This window comes from Coregonus clupeaformis, chromosome 39, assembly GCF_020615455.1.
Source record: "Coregonus clupeaformis isolate EN_2021a chromosome 39, ASM2061545v1, whole genome shotgun sequence".
Classification (NCBI taxonomy): Eukaryota; Metazoa; Chordata; class Actinopteri; order Salmoniformes; family Salmonidae; genus Coregonus; species Coregonus clupeaformis.
The window spans coordinates 18078492-18105118 of record NC_059230.1 but is presented as its reverse complement, the minus strand read 5'-3'; the positions used below and the strand labels follow the sequence as shown (position 1 = coordinate 18105118).

The 26627-nt window shown below is 41.4% G+C and overlaps 1 protein-coding gene across 1 annotated transcript; it reads left to right on the top strand.

Moving 5' to 3' along the window:
• Window positions 1–398: 398 nt before the first annotated feature.
• Window positions 399–16654, top strand: LOC121554541 (nuclear factor 7, brain). The gene is made up of 9 exons (XM_041868151.2): window positions 399–479; window positions 839–886; window positions 3971–4122; window positions 4308–4406; window positions 5321–5458; window positions 5622–5756; window positions 6033–6161; window positions 15072–15177; window positions 15443–16654. The coding sequence occupies exons 1-9, from the start codon at window positions 410–412 to the stop codon at window positions 15973–15975; spliced, it is 1410 nt and encodes a 469-aa protein (XP_041724085.2). The 5' UTR covers window positions 399–409; the 3' UTR covers window positions 15976–16654.
• The last annotated feature ends 9973 nt before the right edge of the window (window positions 16655–26627 follow it).

Genomic DNA, 26627 nt, shown 5'->3' with positions numbered 1-26627 from the left:
CGTCCTCCCCTCAGCAGCCTCCACTGGACACCTTGGCTATAAAAAAAAAATATGTGCTCAAGCTTGGGTGTCCCATATGGTAAGACATTACATCTACTTTCACCCATTTTCAGAGCTGATCTGATTGGTCAAAAGACCAATTAGTGGAAAAAAGATCAGAATTGGGCTGCCTGTGTAAACGCAGCCAAATATGGTAATTCTCTGTCACTTTTTGTAATCAATGTGTGACCTTCGTGACTCCTTATCACTAGACTAGAGTCTCACGCACTCTCCTTATGGTAAAGCCAAAATGGATTTCTGGGAAGGTAGACTGATTATACTTGCAGAAAGATCCGCCTCCTTCTCGCTTTGCCAAGGACCATAAAAGGTCCAAAGATCAAACCACCTGAGCATGTGACAAAACCGGTAGATGAGCAGGGTTTGCTGTCCAGTCTTACCACCACCACCAAGACTGTGCACCAGCCCAACCTACACACAGGGTAGAATTTTGTTTTTATTTTTATCTGAAATTCATCTAATGTATTGATAAATCAATTGCTATAGTTTTCATTATGATGTAGATTATATGTAGGATAATTTTTCCCTATCTATTGAAGTACTTTTCATAGCTTCAACAATGGCATCTGGCATTGGTTTTAGATCTGCATTTAGATTTTGTGTAGATATTTCATACCAATGTACTGTATATTCAAAGCTTGCTAGTGGACTTTCAGTTTTTAATTAGGTTATGCAATTTTGTAAAATTCAACATGTGGATGCAGAGTAAAATCCTCAATGGCCTCATGGCCTCAATTGTCATATGGAATATTTTGTAAGGAGTCTACCTATATCCATACAGGACTAAGGATGGAACATTTCGAGATGAAGAGCATTCTGAAGGTGTCTAGTAAGTATTTTCCCCTACTGACAATATTATATGTACATATCATAATATTAGATATGTTATACATTATTATCATATACAGATATACAGTGCCTTCTGAAGGTGTCTAGTAAGTATTTTTCCCTACTGACAATATTATATGTACATATCATAATATTAGATATGTTATACATTATTATCTTATACAGATATACAGTGCCTTCGGAAAGTATTCAGAACCCTTGACTTTTTCCACATTTTGTTAGGTTACAGCCTTATTCTAAAATTGATTAAATAGTTTTTTCCCCTAATCAATCTACACACAATACCCCATAATGACAAAGCAAAAACAGGTTATAATTTTTTTTTGCTAATTTATAATTTAAAAAAAAACTGATATCACATTGACATAAGTATTCAGACCCTTTACTCAGTACTTTGTTGAAGCACCTTTTGCAGCGATTACAGCCTCAAGTCTTCTTTGGTATGACGCTACAAGCTTGGCACACCTGTATTTGGGGAGTTTCTCCCATTCTTCTCTGCAGATCCTCTCAAGCTCTGTCAGGTTGGATGAGGAGCGTTAATGCACAGCTATTTTCAGGTCTCTCCAGAAATGTTGTCATTATGCAGTATTGTGTGCAGATTGCTGAGGATATTTTTATTTATGTAATCCATTTTAGATTAAGGTTGTAACGTAACAAAATGTGGAAAAAGTCAATGGGACTGAATACTTTCCGAAGGCACTGTATATATGTGATCGTATACAAATGTAAGCAAGGTTTGAAATTATTATGTTTTAGTGAAATATTCTATCTGTTTGGGCTTCTTGCGGTTAATTTGCAATCTACAAATGATTTGTAATTATGTTCTGGCCCCCTGACCTTCCGCTCAACAAAAATATAAATGCAACACGCAACAGTTTCAAAGATTTTACTGAGTTACAGTTCATATAAGGAAATCGGTCAATTTAAATAAATAAATTAAACCATAATCTATGGATTTCACATAACTGGGAATACAGATATGCATCTGTTGGTCACATATACCTTAAAATAAAGGTAGGGGCGTGGATCAGAAAACCAGTCAGTATCCGGTGTGACCACCATTTGCCTCATGTACCGCGACACATCTTCACATAGAGTTGATCAGGCTGTTGATTGTGGCCTGTGGAATGTTATCCCACTTCTCTGCAATGGCTGTGGGCGAAGTTGCTGGATATTGGTGGGAACTGGAACATGCTGTCGTACACGTCGATTCAGAACATCCCAAACATGCTCAATGGGCGACATGTCCGGTGAGTATGCAGGCCATGGAAGAACTGGGACATTTTCAGCTTCCAGGAATTGTGTACAGATCCTTGCGACATGGGGCTGTGGATTATCATGCTGAAACATGAGGTGATGGTGGTGGATGAATGGCACGACAATGGGCCTCACGATCTCATCACGGTATCTCTGTGCATCAATTGCCATCGGTAAAATGCAATTGTGTTAGTTCTCAGTAGCTTATGCCTGCCCTACATAACCCCATCGCCACCATGGGGCACTCTGTTCACAAAGTTGACATCAGCAAACCGCTCACGGTTGTGAGGCCGGTTGGACATACTGTCAAATTCTCTAAAACGACATTGGAGGTGGCTTATGGTAGAGAAATAAACATTACATTCTCTGGCAACAGCTCTAGTGGACATTCCTGCAGTCAGCATGCCAATTACGCGCTCCCTCAAAACTTGAGACATCTGTGGCACTGTGTTGTGTATCAAAACTGCACATTTTAGAGTGCACCTGTGTAATGATCATGCTGTTTAATCAGCTTCTTGATATGCCACACCTGTCAGGGGGATGGATTATCTTGGCAAATGAGAAATGCTCACTAACAGGGATATAAACACATTTGTCCATACAATTTGAGAGAAATGTGTTTTTGTGCATATGGAAATGTTCTGGGATCTTTTATTTCAGCTCATGAAACATGGGACCAACACTTTACATTTTGCATTTATATTTTGTTCAGTGTAGTTGATGATCCCTGCAGTATTGTATATACATTACATAAATTATATATCACTAATATAATATTGTGACCTTTTTCGTTGACTAATAATCATGTAACCTTTGTTTAGAACTACTTTATTTTGAATTGCATGACATTATATTAAATGTGACTACATGGATAATTATCTATTGTTCTAATATGGATAATTAATTGATTCCAAACTGGTATTAAATCTTTATCTAATCAGATCACAATCGTCCAATAGTTTCATCAAATCATCAAATATACAAACATTGATCAATCAATTTTAGAACACTACTGTTATCTACTACCATCTATCTACTGTATTGTACTGCCGGTGTACTACCATTGAAACATTTTTAATATCCGTTCATAGGACTTGGCCGCTTCATAATAAGTAACAATGCACAATACATCTTTATTGTTTAACTTTTGAAGGTCCAATGCAGCCGTTTTTATCTCAATATCAAATCATTTCTGGTAACAATTACTGTGATTTGTTTTCCATTAAAATGGTCCAAAAAATAAACAGCTTCTTCCAACTGGGCACACACTGGTTGAATCAACGTTTTCCCCACGTCATTTCAACGAAATTATGTTGAACCAGCATGGAATAGACATTGAATTGACTTCTGTGTCCAGTGGGTTAACAAAGAGCAATTTCTCAAGCAATAATTTTGCTAGGACTATCTGGAAGTGGTCTGAGTGGGGAGGGGAAAACTGAAACTAGCCGTTAAAACTAGCTCTCTTTCTTATTGGTCTATTAACTAATTTACGGCCTGGTGATGTCCATCCCACCACAACAGCCTGAATTTTCAGGCGGTCTTTTCAAACAGCTCTTACACTAAAAGGGCATTATCATAATTTTCCCAATTTCACAGTATTATTCCAACCTCCTTGTGTGAAAATATATATAAAACACAGGACAATCTCATTTTTGACTGCACTGGGCCTTTAAGCAATAACTCATTTGATTTAATTAAATCTCACGTAAAGTTAAATGTATACGCTTAGTTAAATGTGACTCAAATGTATCTGTGCCCCCCACCCCTCATCCACTCTAATCTCATTTTATCACTATTTCACCTCCAGAGCATAACTCCCAGCTGAAGTTGGAGCGCTCTACCCAGAGTCAATCCATCGGGGCGGTGCGCTGGAACCTTCCTGATGAGGAACTCCAGGCCCACAGCTCAGCCCCTACCAGCCCCTGCAAGAGCAGCGCCCCCTCCACACAACGCTCATCGGTAGGCTACACACTTGCACACACACCTCAATCCACTCACAGCATCACATCAGCATCCAGTCCATCCAAAACTCTTTCAGTTAAATTGTCTACTCTTCTACCTGTATCTGTTCCTTTGTACTCTTTTTCTACATTTGTACTCCTGCCTACCTGTTCATGCTGTCTGTGTGTGTATGTCTCTTGTAGCAACACCCTCGTCAGAATGGCATGAAGAACCTGCGCAGTCTGCAGGAGTGTGTCCGCTTCATCAACCACTGGAAGGAGCAGGTGGCCCAAGTCTGCAAGGTACAGTAGGACCCTGAGAGGGAGAGAGAGAGAGGAGAGGGGGGGGAAGACATACATCTATAGAAAGAACAAGGGAGAAGGGAACAAAAGCAGTAACTGAGAAAGTTCAGGGGTGCAAATGTATTTCCAATGTTAGTATGATAGTATTAGTGATAGTATTATTTTGTGTGTGTGTGTGGGGGGGGGGGGGCGCGGGCCTCCCAGATCAAAATCTGTCTAACTTTTCTCTCAGCCTCATGGCAAAATGTGAACAAAAGCATGAGATGAGCTATAAAACGGTACCTTTTTCTCTCTGACCCATGGCAAAAAGTGTAGAATTGCAGGAAATTCATTTTAAAACAGCAACATTTTTCTCTTCGCCTCATGACAAAATGTGTAGAATAGCATTATAAAACTGCAATGTTGAAATGCAGAAAGTTAATTGTTTTCTCCAAAAAATATATGTTTTCCTAAAAAATTGTAATACAAGGGGGGCCAGGTGGAGTTGGCGGTAGGGTGGGGTGGAGAGTGCTGACCTGGCCTCTGGTGGGGAGTGCTGACCTCGCCTCTGGTGGGGAGTGCTGACCTGGCCTCTGGTGGGGAGTGCTGACCTCGCCTCTGGCCTCCCAGGCAGGAACAGGGTTACGTAAACGAAAAACACTCAATCATCCCATTTTGAATGTATTTGATCCCATTTTGAATTTATTTGATCTAGTTTTGCAACCGATGCCTAGTTGTTTTCGCCTTTTTGCTGTTTTTTTGGTGTGAATCAAGTTATATTACACACAAAATCCCAAGCTGTACTTTGTCAATGGAGACCACAGGATTTCTACAAAATTGCTTTGACATTAAGATGATTGAGATGAGATGGCTATACACACTATTGAGAACGTACAGTATTATATTGACCTGGTTGCTGTGTTGTCTTGTTGCAGAGTGGCAGTGATGCGGGGAAGGGCACCAGTAAAGGAGAGACCCCTGTGGAACTGAAAGACCCCAAAACAGAACGCAGTCTGGAAGAGAGCAGGAAACTCATTCTGCTGTGGGCCAATGAGCTCAACAGCGTCGACAAGGTGAGAAAAAACGAATACTTACTTTTTTTTGTGTATTCTATCAAACGTTCGCTTGAAGTATCATATCTAGGCATTTTAAGTCAATTGATTCATAATTATTCATTAATATATTACATTGAATTTGACTGAAAACATTCAACTATATTCCTCTGTGCCTCCTCAGCTGGCGAAGTCTAGCCCCTGGGTGCAGGACAGATGTGAGGAGGAGGAAGATGAAAACAAGGATGGAGAGGACCCCAATGAGGAAATGCAGCAGAGGATCATGGAATGGGCCAAGGAGCTGCAGAGTGCCTCAGAGGTGATAGGTCAGGGGTGAGGGGTCAAGGTCAAGGATACAAATGTATATGAGACACAAAGGGACACTACCGAGGATGGAAATGGGGGAAATACTGTGTTCCAAACTGTTAGAAATTTGTATAACCTAGCATTCAAACAGCCTTGGTTAACTGCTATCTGCAGATTTGCTACCAAATAGAGACCATTTAGCATAGGGGCTAAAAGGTCGAAAAAGTGTGATAGGAGACTCATAGAGATGACTTTGTATTAACGTCTGTCTGGCTGTCTGTCTACATAGAGTTGTGGGGTGCAGAGCAATGAGCTAGGCAATGTTCTGCGTCTGCTGGGTCTGAGGAAGAAGAGACTGATCAACCTCCTGCCCTTACTGGAGTTCATTACTTGGTCACTGCTCAAGGAGGACTGCAAGGTGAGACGACACACACACACAAGCAAACACAAAAACACACACACCTCCCCAAAAATGGAGGAAAAAAGTGGTCAACACTAAGTTAGAGAACTAGTTTAATAGGGCTCCTCTCATAAAACATAACTCAGAATGTTATGTACAACTTCTTCTTTTCTGAAGTCGTACACTTGCCTGAATCCATTGTAATTAGCAATGTTCCCTCTTAAACGTAGATTGAGAATCAGCTATACAATTATATAGGCTACATGCTCAAATAGGCATACAGTGCCTTCAGAAAGTATTCACACCCCTTGACTTTTTCCACATTTTGTTGTGTTACAAAAGTGGGATTAAAATGGATTTAATTGTCATTTTTTTGTCAATGATCTACACAAAATACTCTAACGTCAAATAAATAATTATGAAGAAAAAAAACACTAATATATTTTGATTACATAAGTATTCAACCCCCTGAGTCAATACATGTTAGAAGAACCGTTGGCAGCGATTACAGCTGAGTCTTTCTGGGTACATCTCTAATAGCTTTGCACACCCGGATTGTACAATATTTGCACATTATAATTGTTTTAATTCAAATTGGTTGTTGATAATTTCTAGACAGCCATTTTCAAGTCTTGCCATAGATTTTTAAGCCGATATACACTACCGTTCAAACGTTTGGGGTCACTTAGAAATGTCCTTGTTTTCGAAAGAAAAGCAATTTTGCTGTCCATTTAAAATAACATCAAATTGATCAGAAATACAGTGTAGACATTGTTAATGTTGTAAATGGCTATTGTAGCTGGAAATGGCTGATTTTTTTATGGAATATCTACATAGGCGTACAGAGGCTCATTATCAGCAACCATCATTCTTGTGTTCCAATGGCACGTTGTGTTTGCTAATCCAAGTTTATCATTTTAAAAGGCTAATTGATCATTAGAAAACCCTTTTGCAATTATGTTAGCACAGCTGAAAACTGTTGTGCTGATTAAAGAAGCAATCAAACTGGCCTTCTTGAGACTAGTACACGCAAAACACCAGTCTCAATGTCAACAGTGAAGAGGCGACTCCGGGATGCTGACCTAGGCAGAGTTGCAAAGAAAAAGTCCAGTGGCTGTGTTCTTTTGTCCATCTTAATCTTTTCTTTTAATTGGCCAGTCTGAGATATGGCTTTTTCTTTGCAACTCTGCCAAGAAGGTCAGCATCCCGGAGTTGCCTCTTCACTGTTGACGTTGAGACTGGTGTTTTGCGGGTACTACTTAATGAAGCTGCCAGTTGAGGACCTGTGAGGCATCTGTTTCTCAAACTAGACACTCTAATGTATTTGTCCTCTTGCTCAGTTGTGCACCGGGGCCTCCCACTCCTCTTTCTATTCTGGTTAGAGCCAGTTTGCGCTGTTCTGTGAAGGGAGTAGTACACAGCGTTGTACGAGATCTTCAGTTTCTTGGCAATTTCTCGCATGGAATAGCCTTAATTTCTCAGAACAAGAATAGACTGACGAGTTTCAGAAGAAAGTTCTTTGTTTCTGGCCATTTTGAGCCTGTAATCGAACCCACAATTGCTGCTGCTCCAGATACTCAACTAGTCTCAAGAAGGCCAGTTTTATTGCTTCTTTAATCAGCACAACAGTTTTCAGCTGTGCTAAAATAATTTCCAAAGGGTTTTCTAATGATCAATTAGCCATTTAAAATGATAAACTTGGATTAGCAAACACAATGTGCCATTGGAACACAGGACTGATGGTTGCTGTAGGCCTATGTAGATAATCCATAAATAATCAGCCGTTTCCAGCTACAATAGCCATTTACAACATTAACAATGTCTAAACTGTATTTCTGATCAATTTGATGTTATTTTAATAGACAAAAAATGTGATTTTTTTCGAAAACAAGGACATTTCTAATTGACCCCAAACTTTTGAACGGTAGTGTAAGTAAAGTTGTCCTTGTGTTAGCCCCAGCCAAGGCTCCTCGCAGTAGGTGAACATCTCCCAGAGAATGACCCCAAACATCCACACATCAGAGGAGTGGGTGAAAGAGCCCACCCGCAGACTCTCTGGGGCACACCTGGAGGGAGCGTGGGAGGAGAGATATGGAAAAAAAACAGAGACCGAGAGAGCGAGAGAGAGGTGGAATTACTACAAACTGCCAATCATTCACCAAAGAAAATCCTACAGTAGTGATATCACCCCTCTCCACACCGGCTTCCATTCAGTCACACTGCTAAACAATCAATGACACATCAATTATATATCCTCCCAAAATCTCCCTGATGTTCCCCTCAGCTCACCAGGCGAAGGGGATGCGTCTGTGGGCCGTCATCACGTAGTGGTCCGTCTCCTGGCTCAGGCCCCTCATCAGACCAAAGTCCCCAATCTTCACCATCTCCCTGGAGGCCAGCAGAACGTTCCGGGCAGCCAGGTCCCTGTGGATGAACCTGGGGGAGATATAGCACAGGCCCACTTTACTGGCTACAACCAGGAATGATTCAGCATTTTTATTGGTTAGAAGTGTCTTCCTTCCGCCTCTGCTCAAATTTCATTGGCATTACGGAAATTGAGGAAAAATATACACTACCGTTCAAAAGTTTGGGGTCACTTAGAAATGTCCTTGTATTCGAAAGAAAAGCAATTTTTTTGTCCATTAAAATAACATCAAATTGATCAGAAATACAGTGTAGACATTGTTAATGTTGTAAATGGCTATTGTAGCTGGAAACGGCTGATTTTTAATGGAATATCTACATAGGCGTACAGAGGCCCGTTATCAGCAACCATCAGTCCTGTGTTCCAATGGCACATTGTATTTGCTAATCCAAGTTTATCATTTTAAAAGGCTAATTGATCATTAGAAAACCCTTTTGCAATTATGTTAGCACAGCTGAAAACTGTTGTGCTGATTAAAGAAGCAATAAAACCGGGGCCTCCCACTCCTCTTTCTATTCTGGTTAGAGCCAGTTTGCGCTGTTCTGTGAAGGGAGTAGTACACAGCGTTGTACGAGATCTTCAGTTTCTTGGCAATTTCTCGCATGGAATAGCCTTAATTTCTCAGAACAAGAATAGACTGACGAGTTTCAGAAGAAAGTTCTTTGTTTCTGGCCATTTTGAGCCTGTAATCGAACCCACAATTGCTGCTGCTCCAGATACTCAACTAGTCTCAAGAAGGCCAGTTTTATTGCTTCTTTAATCAGCACAACAGTTTTCAGCTGTGCTAAAATAATTTCCAAAGGGTTTTCTAATGATCAATTAGCCATTTAAAATGATAAACTTGGATTAGCAAACACAATGTGCCATTGGAAAACAGGGGTGATGGTTACTGTAGGCCTATGTAGATAATCCATAAATAATCAGCCGTTTCCAGCTACAATAGCCATTTACAACATTAACAATGTCTAAACTGTATTTCTGATCAATTTGATGTTATTTTAATAGACAAAAAATGTGATTTTTTTCGAAAACAAGGACATTTCTAATTGACCCCAAACTTTTGAACGGTAGTGTAAGTAAAGTTGTCCTTGTGTTTTAAGTTATTGTTGTGCTGAAAGGTGAATTTGTCTCCCAGTGTCTGTTGGAAAGCAGATTGAACCAGGTTTTCCTTTAGGATTTTGCTTGTGCTTAGCGTTATTTTTATTTTTTATCCTAAAAAACTCCCTATTCCTTGCCGATGACAAGCATACCCATAACATGATGCAGCCACCACCATGCTTGAAAATATGAAGAGTGGTACTCAGTGATGTGTTTTGTTGGATTTGCCCCAAACATAACGCTTTGTATTCAGGACATAAAGTTAATATCTTTGCCACATTTTCTGAAGTTTGCCTTATTGCAAACAAGATGCATGTTTTGGAATATTTGTATTCTGTACAGGCTTCCTTCTTTTCCCTCTACCAATTAGGTTAGTATTGTGGCGTAACTACAATATTGTTGATCCATCCTCAGTTTTCTCCTATCACAGCCATTCAACTCTGTAATTGTTTTAAAGTCACCATTGGCCTCATGGGGAAATCCCTGAGTGGTTTCCTTCCTCTCCGGCAACTAAGTTAGGAAGGACGCCTGTATCTTTGTAGTGACTAGGTGTATTGATACACCATCCAAAGTGTAATTAATAACTTCACCATGCTCAAGGGGGGATTCAATGTCTGCTTTTTTTTTTACCCATCTACCAATAGGTGCCCTTCTTTGCGAGGCAGTGGAAAATCTCCCTGGTTTTTGTGGTTGAATCTGTGTTTGAAATTCCCTGCTCGACTGAGGGACCTTACAGATAATTGTGCGGGGTACAGAGATGAGGTAGTCAATATAAACTCATGTTAAAAACTATTATTGCACACACAGTCCATGGAATGTATTATGTGACTTATTAAGCAAATGTGTACTCCTGAACTTATTTAGGCTTGCCATACCAAAGGGGTTGAATACTTATTGACTCAAGACATTTCAGCTTTTCACTTTTAATTAATTTGTAAAATTCATTTTTTACATTATCGGGTATTTTGTGTAGGCCAGTGAAAAAAAAATCTAATCCATTTTAAATGCAGGCTGTAACACAACAAAATGTGGAAAAAGTAAAGGGGTGTGAATACTTTCTGAAGGCACTGTATATACAGTTGAAGTCGGAAGTTTACATACACTTAGGTTGGAGTCATTAAAACTAATTTTTTCAACCACTCCACAAATGTCTTGTTAACAAACTATAGTTTTGGCAAGTCGGTTAGGACATCTACTTTGTGCATGACACAAGTCATTTTTCCAACAATTGTTTACAGACAGATTATTTCACTTATAATTCACTGTATCACTATTCCAGTGGGTCAGAAGTTTACATACACTAAGTTGACTGTGCCTTTAAACAGCTTGGAAAATTCCAGAAAATGATGTCATGGCTTTAAAAGCTTCTGATAGGCTCATTGACATAATTTGAGTCAATTGTAGGTGTAACTGTGGATGTATTTCAAGGCCTACCTTCAAACTCAGTGCCTCTTTGCTTGACATCATGGGAAAATCAAAAGAAATCAGCCAAGACTTCAGAAAACACAATTGTAGACCTCCACAAATCTGGTTCATCCTTGGGAGCAATTTCCAAACGCCTTAAGGTACCACGTTCATATGTACAAACAATAGTACTCAAGTATAAACACCATGGGACCACGCAGCCGTCATACCGCTCAGGAAGGAGATGCGTTCTGTCTCCTAGAGATGAACGTACTTTGGTGCGAAAAGTGCAAATCAATCCCAGAACAACAGCAAAGGACCTTGTGAAGATACTGTAGGAAAAAAGTATCTATAGCCACAGTAAAACGAGTCCTATATCGACATAACCTGAAAGGATGCTCAGCAAGGAAGAAGCCACTGTTCCAAAACCGCCATTAAAAAGCCAGACTACGGTTTGCAACTGCACATGGGGACAAAGATCTTACTTTTTGGAGCAATGTCCTCTGGTCTGATGAAACAAAAATAGAACTGTCTGGCCATAATGACCATCGTTATGTTTGGAGGAAAAAGGGGGTTGCTTGCAAGCCGAAGAACACCATCCCAACTGTGAAGCACGGGGGTGGCAGCATCATGCTGTGGGGGTGCTTTGCTGCAGGAGGGACTGGTGCACTTCACAAAATAGATGGCATCATGAGGAAGGAAAATTATGTGGATATATTGAAGCAACATCTCAAGAAATCAGTCAGGAAGTTAAAGCTTGGTTGCAAATGGGTCTTCCAAATGGACAATGACCCCAAGCATACTTCCAAAGTTGTGGCAAAATGGCTTAAGGACAACAAAGTCAAGGTATTGGAGTGGCCATCACAAAGCCCTGACCTCAATCCTATAGAACATTTGTGGGCAGAACTGAAAAAGCGTATGCGAGCAAGGAGTCCTACAAACCTGACTCAGTTTCACCAGCTCTGTCAGGAGGAATGGAACAAAATTCACCCAACTTATTGTGGGAAGCTTGTGGAAGGCTACCTGAAACATTTGACCCAAGTTAAACAATTGAAAGGCAATGCTACCAAATACTAATTGAGTGTATGTAAACTTCTGACCCACTGGGAATGTGATGAAAGAAATAAAAGCTGAAATAAATCATTCTCTCTACAATTATTCTGACATTTCACATTCTTAAAATAAAGTGGTGATCCTAACTGACCTAAGACAGGGAATGTTTACTAGGATTAAATGTCAGGAATTGTAAAAAACGGAGTTTAAATGTACTTGGCTAAGGTGTACATAAACTTCCGACTTCAACTGTATCTACCTATGGTGTTATGAAAGCAGCTTGCATAACCAGTGATACACTGCTACACAAAGAATGCTGTAAATAGTGTTTGAGGTGCACAAATAATGACAAGGTTTATGGTGGAAGCGTGACACATATGACTTATTACCTACTGTACATACCCCTGGTCCACAGTAAATCTAGGACTCAATCAATCATAATCAAGTTTTTCCATGTCAATATTTGCTCAAGGTACTACTTACAGTGGGTAAAAAAAGTATTTAGTCAGCCACCAATTGTGCAAGTTCTCCCACTTAAAAAGATGAGAGAGGCCTGTAATTTTCATCATAGGTACACGTCAACTATGACAGACAAATTGAGAGAGAAAAAAATCCAGAAAATCACATTGTAGGATTTTTAATGAATTTATTTGCAAATTATGGTGGAAAATAAGTATTTGGTCACCTACAAACAAGCAAGATTTCTGGCTCTCACAGACCTGTAACTTCTTCTTTAAGAGGCTCCTCTGTCCTTCACTCGTTACCTGTATTAATGGCACCTGTTTGAACTTGTTATCAGTATAAAAGACACCTGTCCACAACCTCAAACAGTCACACTCCAAACTCCACTATGGCCAAGACCAAAGAGCTGTCAAAGGACACCAGAAACAAAATTGTAGACCTGCACCAGGCTGGGAAGACTGAATCTGCAATAGGTAAGCAGCTTGGTTTGAAGAAATCAACTGTGGGAGCAATTATTAGGAAATGGAAGTCATACAAGACCACTGATAATCTCCCCTCGATCTGGGGCTCCACGCAAGATCTCACCCCGTGGGGTCAAAATGATCACAAGAACGGTGAGCAAAAATCCCAGAACCACACGGGGGGACCTAGTGAATGACCTGCAGAGAGCTGGGACCAAAGTAACAAAGCCTACCATCAGTAACACACTACGCCGCCAGGGACTCAAATCCTGCAGTGCCAGACGTGTCCCCCTGCTTAAGCCAGTACATGTTCAGGCCCGTCTGAAGTTTGCTAGAGTGCATTTGGATGATCCAGAAGAGGATTGGGAGAATGTCATATGGTCAGATGAAACCAAAATATAACTTTTTGGTAAAAACTCAACTTGTCGTGTTTGGAGGACAAAGAATGCTGAGTTGCATCCAAAGAACACCATACCTACTGTGAAGCATGGGGGTGGAAACATCATGCTTTGGGGCTGTTTTTCTGCAAAGGGACCAGGACGACTGATCCGTGTAAAGGAAAGAATGAATGGGGCCATGTATCGTGAGATTTTGAGTGAAAACCTCCTTCCATCAGCAAGGGCATTGAAGATGAAACGTGGCTGGGTCTTTCAGCATGACAATGATCCCAAACACACCGCCCGGGCAACGAAGGAGTGGCTTCGTATGAAGCATTTCAAGGTCCTGCAGTGGCCTAGCCAGTCTCCAGATCTCAACCCCATAGAAAATCTTTGGAGGGAGTTGAAAGTCTGTGTTGCCCAGCGACAGCCCCAAAACATCACTGCTCTAGAGGAGATCTGCATGGAGAAATGGGCCAAAATACCAGCAACAGTGTGTGAAAACCTTGTGAAGACTTACAGAAAACGTTTGACCTGTGTCATTGCCAACAAAGGGTATATAACAAAGTATTGAGAAACTTTTGTTATTGACAAAATACTTATTTTCCACCATCATTTGCAAATAAATTCATTAAAAATCCTACAATGTGATTTTTCTGGATTTTCTTTTCTAATTTTGTCTGTCATAGTTGACGTGTACCTATGATGAAAATTACAGGCCTCTCATCTTTTTAAGTGGGAGAACTTGCACAATTGGTGGCTGACTAAATACTTTTTTCCCCCACTGTATTTGTTCACATATGGTATAGAAATTAGAAGGATTAACTTTAGTTACAGCAAAAAGGTATTTTTAAAAATGTAATTCTACGGTAGTTAAACCACCATATCAATGCCTATATTTCAATTCAATAGTTACTAATAATGGTGGAATATTGCAGTACAAAACATTACAAATGAACATCACAAGACAGTCCTCCCAAACCTACCTGTCTCATCCCACCTAGAGTACAGTGAATGATTGACCGTTGTCTTGTCTAAACTTCACGTCCGCTGTACCTTTACCTCGTTGTGATAAGGCCCCAGGTCATATGATATAGTGCAATAAAACATCATGTACAGAACATTGCCAATCTAGCATGTCATTTACATCATACACTTACTGTATGTATCAGCATAACCTGTATTTTATAGGTGTTATCTGCCTGTGGGTATTGGTTGAGAAGAACATGTATGTGCTTGAATGTGCTGACCTAGTTTGTGTCACTTAAGCAATAAGGCACAAGGAGGTGTGGTATATGGCCAATATACCACGGCTAAGGGCTGTTTTTATGCACGATGCAATGCGGAGTGCCTGGATACAGCCCTTAGCCGTGGTATATTGGCCATATACCACAAACCTCCGAGGTGCCTTATTGCTATTATAAACTGGTTACCAACGTAATTAGAGCAGTACAAATAAATGTTTTGTCATACCTGTGGTATACGGTCTGATATACCACGGCTGTCAACCAATCAGCATTCAGTGCTCAAACCACACAGTTTATAATTAGATTTATACCATTTCAGCTCACAGTAATAAGATGGAAATGAAACTATTAAAGACAATTCTTTACCTATGTTCATAAACTCTCTGTGTTTCTATTTTCAGGGTGGCATTCCTCAGCTGTGGCTGTCAGCAAAGCAGCGCACCTGGAAGGCAGGCACTCCAACATACATCCCTAACTCAGTGTGGAACTGGATGATCAGTGCATCAGGTAACTATCCTTCTATTTGGACACATGTTTTAATTTGAACTGTTAATAAAAAAGAAAAGAAAAGAAGCACAGAAAAAAAGAATACATTTAAAGCATTTTCATACATTTTGTCCAAACTTTAAACTACAACAAAATATTGGTACTACTAGCATAGAAATTAAGAAGAGTGGAAAATGGATGACAGAATGTTATTTAAAATGGAGAAAGTACAACATGTGTAGCACATTTCAGAAAGTTACCAACTCTCTCCCCCTCCTCCCTGTAGCCGATGTGACCTTTGACCCCATGACCAACCACCTGTGGCTCCAGCTCTCAGATGACCACCGGAAGATCCAGGAGGGCATCTCCGAGTCCAATCTGCCCTTCAGTCCCCAGCGCTTCGACACCTGGCCTGGTGTGCTGGGCTGGGAGGGATACGCCTCCGGACGGCACTACTGGGAAGTCGACATAGCCAACAACGGCTACTGGCGGGTCGGCCTGACCACGGCGAGTGCCAAACGCCACGGCCGCTTCCCTATTAGCCCCCAGACGGGCTACTGGACCCTGTGGCGCAGCACGCACCAGTTCTACGCCTGTACCAAGCCTGAGACGCCCCTGCCCCTGGGTCTGGTGGCCCGCCGGTTGGGGATCTATCTAGACTACGAGGAAGGACAGATCTCCTTCTACAACGCAGAGACCAAGTCGCACATCTATACATTCACGGGCACCTTCAAAGAGAAGCTGTACCCAGTGTTTGCCCCGCTGGACGGGCGCACACTCATCACCGTCATCTCGCCACACACGGTCTCTAAATTTTGAAGACATCATGGGTCTTTGGTTCGGAGGTTCTCTCCAACATAAGCTGACTGCAGACCTGGTTTTCCTTTGCCTTTCAATCACTGGCTTATTTGGACTTGGAAAACCAGGTATATCTGGTTAATCAATAAGATGAATTTATCAATGAAGTACCAAGAATAAGAGAAAACCATTGGAGAAGAGTTTGAGCAGTTGACATTTTGACCCGCAAAGACTTGGGTTGAGCTTGGGCTTTCCCTGTTTCGACAACAGTCGGCCTAGACACTTGGTCTAGACACTTGGACCCTTATAAATGTTAAGAGCTGGATGGGAAGAAGGCAACTTCACACCCTAAAAAAAATAAAAATGAATTGGACAACCTAGATTTAAACAAATGTTTGAAAAGCCCCAAGTTTGAATACGCTTAAAAAGAATGTATCCAAATACTGTATAGGAATTGCATTATGATACTGAAACAGCTAGTTAAATGGAAGACGGGAAATGTATACTGAGGAAAACTAGTTATTTTAAATCTACCTACAGTATATCTATATATTGCAGTGTATCTATTTACCTATATACAGTATCTATATCTTATGTCTTTATATATTTATGCAATTTCATAATCTGTATACAGTGCCTTCAGAAAGTATTCACACCCCTTGACTTTTCCCAAATGTTGTTGTGTTACACCCTGAATGTAAAATGGATTAAATAGAGATTTGTTGTCACTGGCCTACACACAATATCCCATAATGTCAAAGTGGAATTATGTTTTTTTGACATTTTTACAAATTAATTAAAAATGAAAATCTGAAATGTCTTGAGTCAATAAGTATTCAACCCCTTTGTTATGTAAAGCCTAAATAAGTTCAGGAGTAAAACTTTGCTTTAACAAGTCACATAATAAGTAGCATGGACTCACTCTGTGTGCAATAATAGTGTTTAACATGATTTTTGAATGACTACCTCATCTCTGTACCCCACACATACAATTATCTTTAAGGTCCCTCAGTCGAGCAGTGCATTTTAAACAGATTCAACCACAAAGACCAGGGAGATTTTCCAATGGCTAGCAAAGAAGGGTAAAAAAAGCAGACACTGAATATCCCTTTGAGCATGGTGAAGTTATTAATTACACTTTGGACGGTGTATCAATACACCCAGTCACTACAAAGATACAGGTGTCCTTCCTATCTCAGTTACCGGAGAGGAAGGAAACCGCTCAGGGATTGCACCATGAGGCCAATGATTATTTTAAAATAGTTACAGAGTTTAATTGCTGTGATAGGCGAAAACTGAGGATGGATCAACAACATTGTAGTTTCTCCATAATAGTAACTTAATTGACAGAGTAAAAAGAAGGAAGCCTGTACAGAATAAAAATATTTCAAAACATGCATTCTGTTTGCAACAAGGCACTAAAGCAATACTGCAAAAGAAAATTGGCAAAGCAATTAACTTTTTGTCCTGAATACAAAGTGTTATGTTTGGGGAAATCCAATACAGCACATCACTGAGTACCACTCTCCATATCTTCAAGCATAGTGGTGGCTGCATCATGTTATGGGTATGCTAGTAATCATTAAGGACTGTGAAGTTTTTCAGGATAAAAAAGAAATGGAATGGAGCTAAGCACAGGCAGAATCCTAGAGGAAAACATGGTTCAGTCTGCTTTCCACCAGACACTGGGAGATTAATTAACCTTTTAGCAGGACAATAACCTAAAACACAAGGTCAAATCTTCACTGGAGTTGCTTACCAAGTAGACAGTGAATGTTCTTGAGTGACCGAGTTACAGTTTTGACTTAAATCTACTTGAAAATGATCAAATTAGCAGCATTTAATTGCTTGTAAGAGGGAAAATAATTTCATTGAGTTACATTGACATCATAACCTCATGATTAATAATTATTCTTCCTCAATAAGAGCCAGCCTCTTCAACGTGCTACAACTCTGATTGTGAAAGAACCACACATTTCTTGACAGTTCTGCATTTTACAAAAATAACACTTTATATAATTGTCTAGGTGCATATGAAGGTCACATTACATGTTCTATGTGTACTACTTTGCATATGTGAACTCTAAGTGAGAGTTCCGTATAGCGTAAGTGTGGTTGCTTAGAATACTGCACAGAAACAGCTCTATGATGTTGTATATGTGCTCACTGTATAACCCCACCCATGGCAATGATGGTGTGATCACCCACCCCTCGAGGCTCATGTGAAATAACAAACATTGAAAACAACACTATGGAAACCAATAAACAAATGCTGAACAGGAAGAGCGTTAAACATGATATGACACATAATTGAAAGAGATAACATATACAGGAGAGGTCAAAAACCTAATACTGGTATGCATACAGTAATACAACCCTACAATATCTACAAGGGATGTGAGTACAACATGTTTCTATTCATTCATTGTGAAGTCCTTAGAAGTGATTGATGATCTTGAATGGGTTTCACACAAGTGGACAGGTACTGGGGTTATTTGGTACCTTAGGCCTCTCTCTCACACACCCAGGGTCCATAGGCCTCACAGTCCACAGCAAACAGACTCCCGTCCCCCCTAAGGTCTGCACAGTCCCTGTGCTCCGAGTCCCACTCAACCTCAATCCTATCACATAAAGATGAGACAGTCACAGACAGACTGCTTCCCCACCTCCCTCCAACATATAGGCCTCATAGTCAAACACTGTGAAAGAAACTGCCTAAAGAGTAACAGAGGCCTTGAGACCGACAAATATTAATGATCAGGACATTTCACACATTATGAATACATTTGGCTTAAAACAAAATGAGGGAATCGACTCACGGGGCTTAATGCTGGACGGCTCTACCATCCAACCAACCCCACTGTCCCTCCTCCTGAGTGTCTGTCAGCCCCACCCACAGAAAGGGTAGCTGTGGAAACATCCTCATCAGTCCCCTGGATAAAATCCTGTGGGACATGGCTCATTATGGTCAAGGTACCAACACTATCACTAGTCACCATCTCCCTTATTGGTACCAACTAGATTTATCTGTCAACAACCCTGTTCGCTCATCTTATTCTTCCTCACTCTCCTCTCCTCAGATTGAGTTATCACAAAGATATCTACCTTAATCTATGTTACATTGTTCGCTCTCTCACACAAACGCTCTCTTTTTGTATCCCTCCCTCTCCTTCTTCATACCATCTCAGTGCGCTCCTCTATGGCAGCCAGGCTAGCGTTGCGCTGCTGACAGAACTCGGAGCTCTCCCTCCACTTCCTGTTCTCCTCCAGGCCCACAGAGAAGAAGTAGCTGCGCCCTCACCACACCGCTCTGGACACAGCCTGCATCTGGAGTCTACACGATAGGGGGAGAGGATGGTATGTGAGGCAGACAGGGCAGGGACAAGATAGCTAAAGCATAGGATGCCACATAGAAGCATGTTGGTTTAGGATTGAAAGAGTTATAGGTTGTAGCTCAGCTGGTAGAGCACGGCGCTTGTAACGCCAGGGTAGTGGGTTCGATCCCCGGGACCACCCATACACAAAAATGTATGCACGCATGACTCTAAGTCGCTTTGGATAAAAGCGTCTGCTAAGTGGCATATTATTTTATTTAAAAAGAAGAACCAACAGGTCGCAGTCATCAAAACCTGTTGGCTACTACGCCTATGTTGACAATGTACTTTGACTTTAAGAGTCAATAGATCATAATAGCCTAATTACTAATCTGAAATAGATTGTGTGCTTGTGAATCTGTTTGTTTAGGGTGGAGTGGGCCTGTAAAGTATAGAATGAGTGTTATCTCACGATTGAAAAGACCTACTCATGAAGAGTCATCGTGGAGATAAAATGGGTCAGTGATCGTGATAAGCACCTTGAGTGACAATGTGAAGCGCTGTGGAGGTCCACTTGGCACTGATGCAGTCGCTCCATTGGCTCTATTCCGAGTGCCGTAGCTTTTAGAACTAATGAGGGAATATTAGAAATACTCACAAATTACAAGACGAAATTGTGTTATTATAAGAGTTTAACATCTAAACAATGCTTTTTGATTTAGGCACTGTAGTAGCAACTGGACTAAATGTTTTTGTTGTAGTTGTAATTATTGATGCATGACAAAAAGTGAAGGAAATGACAGATAGGGAAGTCATATTAAAAGTGTATATACAGGCTGTAGTGTAGGCTATGTAAAATGTACATGGATAAATTGTCTGAATACTCACTGAGAAAGGCTAGAGCCAATAGAAGTGCCTAGACAAGAAGAACCGTGACCAACATAATAGCTAATTGAAAACCCAGTCGGTATCTTTGGCAGAACTGTCTACCTGCAAAGACCAGCAAATAGTCTCATAAATCATCCAATTTATCTCAGTACAGGATTCATCATTAATATCCACATTACAAAAAAATATTCCTCCGCTGGCCCCCCAGGTACTTCCAGTGCACCTGCTCTGCCGTGACGGCCTTGTTGTCCAGGTTGCTGGGGAAGAGGGGAGGGTCCTGGATGGAAAACGAGAGAGGGAAACGCGGTGTCAAAAAGTGCTCAATTGATGTAACAATCAGGATGGGGTCAATTCAGTTTTCAATTCAGGCAATTCAGGAGGTGAACTGAAATTCTCTTCATGCATTGAAAATTACCCATTGTTTTCTATATGGACTTTACGATTCCTGAATGGAAAACTGGATTGACTCCTACCGCAATGAACAGTTTTTGCCATCCTTGATAAGTGAATCTAGGTAAATAAATAGGGTGACACCTAGTGACAGTTTTGTGCTGCAGCAGGCACACAACAGGTTGACTATCAGCAATGTGATTCACTACAACTCAATGCCTCATTAAAGGATGAATATATGACTGATATAAAGGCTAATAACATTTATTATATAGGACATATACACTGAGTGTACAAAACATTAAGAACATCTGCTCTTTCCATGACATAGACTGACGAGGTGAATCAAGGTGAAAGCTATGATCCCTTATTGATGTCACTTGTCAAATCCACTTCAAACAGTGTAGATGAAGGGGAGGAGACAGGTTAAAGAAGGATTTTTAAGCCTTGAGACAATTCAGACATGGATTGTGTATGTGTGCCATTCTGAGGGTGAATGGACAAGACAAAAGATTTAAGTGCCTTTGAACAAGGTATGGTAGTAGGTGCCAGGCGCACCGGTTTGTGTCAAGAACTGCAACGCTGCTGGGTTTTTCACGTTCATCAGTTTCCCGTGTGTTTTAAGAATGGTCCACCACCCAAATTACATCCAGTCAACATGGGCCAGCATCCCTGTGAAACACTTTCGACACCTTGTAGAGTCCATGCTCTGACAAATTGAGGCTGTTCTGAGGGCAAAAGGTGGTGCAACTCAACATTAGGAAGGTGTTCCTAATGTTTGGTATACTCAGTGTATATTCAGTTAGATTGAATTACCTGAGTATGTTGTTCTTTAGCCAAGCTGTCACCCAGTCTCTCTTCCTCTTTCATTTCATCTTCCTCTCCTCCACCATCGTCCCCAGCTGTGTCCTCCTCTCCCTCTCTTCCGTCAAACAGCTCTGTCCTCTCACCCCGTTGTCGGAACCCAAAAGGGCATAGTCAACACAACACACAAAGTCAGAGGAAACAGAAATACCGAGACACACGCAGACACATAGAAACAGACACACACACAAAGCAGACATCCTTATTCCTCAACAAACCAGGAAAAACCAAACAACATAAGCCCCAGTTTTCAACCAGAGTAGAGCTTTGAAGCGGCCGTAGGATCCAAACACTGTATAGGACCTCAGCCAGTTGCAGGGCCCAGAGACCAAGGAGCGGATACTGAGGTGGGTGGAGTTGAGGTGGGGGTTGAGTGAAGGTGGTGGAGGGAGGCCTGAAAGAGGAGGTGGGGCGTTTGTACTTGTCCACCGCGTCGCGCAGGGTAGCTTCTCCTCCTAGGCCCACACCCTGGCCTTGTGGCCCGCTCTTAGGGCCTGGCGCTCACACTCCCACTGCCTCTAAGTGGGGGGATAGGAGGGGAGGAGAGGGAGAAGAGAAAAGGAGAGAGGGGAGGTAGAAAATGAGAGAAATGAGGCGTGAGAACAAACAGAGAATAATCACATAGAGAGATTTGCCACGGTCCTTTGCCAGCTAGCAACTTACCCTCCTTCATCCTTCCTCTCCCTCCACCTCACCACCTCCTCCTCCAGCTGCCGCTCCTTGTCCTCCCAGGCCTTGCGGAGGTTGTGGAGGGCCTGCTCCTGCCGGTGCTGGTCCTTAGCCATGCCCTTGACCAGGGCTCCCAGCTCGGCCAGGGTGCTGGGGATGAAAGGCCGCTCAGCAAGGAAGAAGCCACTGCTCCAAAACCACCTTAAAAAAGCCAGACTATGGTTTGCAACTGCAAATGGGGACAACGATCGTACTTTTTGGAGAAATGTCATCTGGTCTGATGAAACAAAAATATAACTGTTTGGCCATAATGACCATTGTTACGTTTGGAGGAAAAAGGGGGTGCCTTGCAAGCCGAAGAACACCATCCCAACCGTGAAGGACGGGGGTGGCAGCATCATGCTGTGGGGGTGCTTTGCTGCAGGAGGGACTGGTGCACTTCGCAAAATAGATGGCATCATGAGGAAGAAAAATTGCAAATGGGTCTTCCAAATTGACAATGACCCCAAGCATACTTCCAAAGTTGTGGCAAAATGGCTTAAGGACAACAAAGTCAAGTTATTGGAGTGGCCATCACAAAGCCCTAACCTCAATCCTATAGAAAATGTGTGGGCAGAACTGAAAAAGCATATGCGAGCAAGGAGGCCTACAAACCTGACTCAGTTACACCAACTCTGTCAGGAGGAATGGGCCAAAATTCACCCAATTTATTGTGGGAAGCTTGTGGAAGGCTACCCGAAACGTTTGACCCAAGTTAAACAATTTAAAGGTAATGCCACCAAATACTAATTGAGTGTATGTAAACTTCTGACCCACTGGGAATGTGATGAAAGAAATAAAAGCTGAAATAAATAATTCTCTCTACTATTATTCTGACATTTCACATTCTTAAAATAAAGTGGTGATCCTAACTGGCCTAAGACAGGGAATTTTTACTAGGATTAAATGTCAGGAATTGTGAAAAACTGAGTTTAAATGTACAGTCTTATTGGCAGACTAAATAGCCTTGGTTTCTCAAATGACTGCCTCGCCTGGTTCACCAACTACTTCTCAGATAGAGTTCAATGTGTCAAATCGGAGGGCCTGTTGTCTGGACCTATGGCAGTCTCTATGGGGGTGCCACAGGGTTCAATTCTTGGGCCGACTCTTTTCTCTGTGTATATCAATGACGTCACTCTTGCTGCTGGTGACTCTCAGATCCACCTCTACGCAGACGACACCATTTTGTATACATCTGGCCCTTCATTGGACACTGTGTTAACAAACCTCCAAACGAGCTTCAATGCCATACAACACTCCTTCAGTAGCCTCCAACTGCTCTTAAACACTAGTAAAACTAAATGCATGCTCTTCAACCGAACGCTGCTTGCACCCGCCCACCCGACTAGAATCACTATTCTCGACGGGTCTGACCTAGAGTATGTGGACAACTACAAATATCTAGGTGTCTGGTTAGACTGTAAACTCTCCTTCCAGACTCACATTAAGAATCTCCAATCCAAAGTTAAATCTAGAATCGGTTTCCTATTTCGCAACAAAGCCTCCTTCACTCATGCTGCCAAACATGCCCTCGTAAAACTGACTATCCTACCGATCCTTGACTTCGGCGATGTCATTTACAAAATAGCCTCCAACACTCTACTCAGCAAATTGGATGTAGTCTATCACAGTGCCATCCGTTTTGTCTCCAAAGCCCCATATAATACCCACCACTGTGACCTGTACGCTCTTGTTGGCTGGTCCTCACTACATATTTGTCGCCAAACCCACTGGCTCCAGGCCATCTATAAATCACTGCTAGGCAAATCCCCGCCTTATCTTAGCTCATTGGTCACCATAGCAACACACACCCGTAGTCTGCGCTCCAGCAGGTATATCTCACTGGTCATCCCCAAAGCCAACACCTCCTTTGGCCGCAATTCCATCCAGTTCTCTGCTGCCAATGACTGGAACAAATTGCAAAAATCTCTGAAGCTGGAGACACTTATCTCCCTCACTAACTTTAAGCATCAGTTGTCAGAGCACCTTACCGATCACTGCACCTGTACACAGCCCATCTGAAATTAGCCCGCCCAACTACCTCATCCCTATATTGTTATTTATTTTGCTCATTTGTACCCCAGTATCTCTATTTGCACATCATCTCTTGCACATCTATCATTCCAGTGTTAATACTAATTGTAATTATTTTGCACTATAGCCTATTTATTGCCTTACCTCCATAACTTGCTACATTTGCACACACTGTATATATATGTATTTCTGTTGTATCTTTGACTTTGTTTTGTTTTACCCCATATGTAACTCTGTGTTGTTGTTTTTATCGCACTGCTTTGCTTTATCTTGGCCAGGTCGCAGTTGTAAATAAGAACTTGTTCTCAACTGGTTTACCTGGTTAAATAAAGGTGAAATTAAAAAATTAAAAAATTAAAAAACAGTGAGGGAAAAAAGTATTTGATCCCCTGCTGATGTTGTACGTTTGCCCACTGACAAAGACATAATCAGTCTATAATTTTAATGGTAGGTTTATTTGAACAGTAAGAGACAGAATAACAACAAAAAAATCCAGAAAAACGCACGTCAAAGATGTTATAAATTGATTTGCATTTTAATTAGGGAAATAAGTATTTGACCCCATCTCAATCAGAAAGATTTCTGGCTCCCAGGTGTCTTTTATACAGGTAAGGAGCTGAGATTAGGAGCACACTGTTAAAGGGAGTGCTCCTAATCTCAGTTTGTTACCTGTATAAAAGACACCTGTCCACAGAAGCAATCAATCAATCAGATTCCAAACTCTCCACCATGGCCAAGACCAAAGAGCTTTCCAAGGATGTTAGGGATAAGATTGTAGACCTACACAAGGCTGGAATGGGCTACAAGACCATCGCCAAGCAGCTTGGTGAGAAGGTGACAACAGTTGGTGCGATTATTCGCAAATGGAAGAAACACAAAATAACTGTCAATCTCCCTCGGCCTGGGGCTCCATGCAAGATCTCACCTCGTGGAGTTGCAATGATTATGAGAACGGTGAGGAATCAGCCCAGAACTATACGGGAGGATCTTGTCAATGATCTCAAGGCAGCTGGGACCATAGTCACCAAGAAAACAATTGGTAACATTCTTCAAATGGTGGGATTCAGATTTCTTCGTTCTGGGTACCTATTTGGATATTCACACTTGAATACATTTAAATCAGACAAATAGCTGTTGAAATCCACAAAATGTATCCAACAAACTGATAGGATTTGTGCTACTGATTAAATATATCAAATATCAGAATACCGGTGAAAACTAGACAGAATAAAGGTACACCACCCCGTTCACAAAAATCGTACGCTCCTACAGACAGTGAGTCACATAGCCGTGGCTTGCTAAATAAAGCTTTTCACGCACGAGTGTCTAGGGTTTAGCGAGAATAGTGCGACAAACAAAAAACATTTACACAGCGGCAGTCCTGTGGGCGAAAACAGCTCGTTGATGTGAGGTCGAAGGAGAATGTCAAGCATCGTGCAAGCTAACAGGCAAATAACAGCGCAGTTCAACACTGGTGTGCAGAACAGCATCTCGGAACGCACAACTTGTTGGACCTTGTCAAGGACCGGCTATTGTAGTAGACGACCACACCGGGTTCCACTACTGTCAGCTAAAACCAAGAAATGGCTCCAGTGGGCACGCGATCAACACTGGACAATTGAGGATTGGAAAAAGGGGGATGGCGGGTGTGGCCACTGAGTGTATATCCCTCCCATTTAAGAACATGTCTATAGGATCAAAATAGCTCCCACAAGCAAATAAAATGGAAGTACAAAGATGTATTAGTTTCATGGATGCAAGACAGATACTTAGTTTTGCATTATTCCTCCAGACATGCAATGTATGCTTGGCTGATGTGTATACACAGCAGTAGATACATGGAATGGACAAGGGTCAGGTACAGTACATCCAAATGCAAAGCTAGTTTACATCAGTACTAATGATGCTTGAAATGTGCCTTTGTGATCAAGCCAAGCCCTACTGCGCTGGCCTGGTTACACAGCCACCCTAGTTGCTGGAAGCATGATGGAAGCAATGTGAAAAGGAATATTTGGGCCCAGCACAGTTCGGGTCCATATGATCGTGTGAAAATTGTCTTGTGACAGAGACTTAACTAATAGAGTAGCTGGCCAGGACAAGCGAGATTTGGTTCTGGTTCCGAGATATAAAGGGTAAATGGGTCTTTCTGGTCACCCATGTCACCTTGTCCATCCACAGGGACGTTGAATAAAAAAATAATCATAACACAAAAGACAGCTGGTATTGAGAAAAGACTGAGGATTACAGTACTATTTAAGAAATTGCTTTTATTAGATTTTAAAAAGTTCCCTGAAATGTTTACCTTTTCCCCTAAACAAAATAGAGCATCATGTCTCAGCACAGAATGACATCAGCAAAAATAGTTTCCATCAGAGAACAATAAAGTAAAGCAATATACATGTGCTAAATCAAGTATATCATAAGCACAGTATGAGCACTCTGCATAGGAGACATTGGATTTAAAAAAACTGGAAT

Coding starts and splice junctions, on each gene's coding strand:
- LOC121554541 (XM_041868151.2), top strand. CDS start 410: ATGAGCAGGGTTTGCTGTCCAGTCTTACCACCACCACCAAGACTGTGC. Junction 5,459..5,621: donor AGCTCAACAGCGTCGACAAG/GTGAGAAAAAAC, acceptor GTGCCTCCTCAG/CTGGCGAAGTCTAGCCCCTG. Junction 5,757..6,032: donor AGCTGCAGAGTGCCTCAGAG/GTGATAGGTCAG, acceptor CTGTCTACATAG/AGTTGTGGGGTGCAGAGCAA.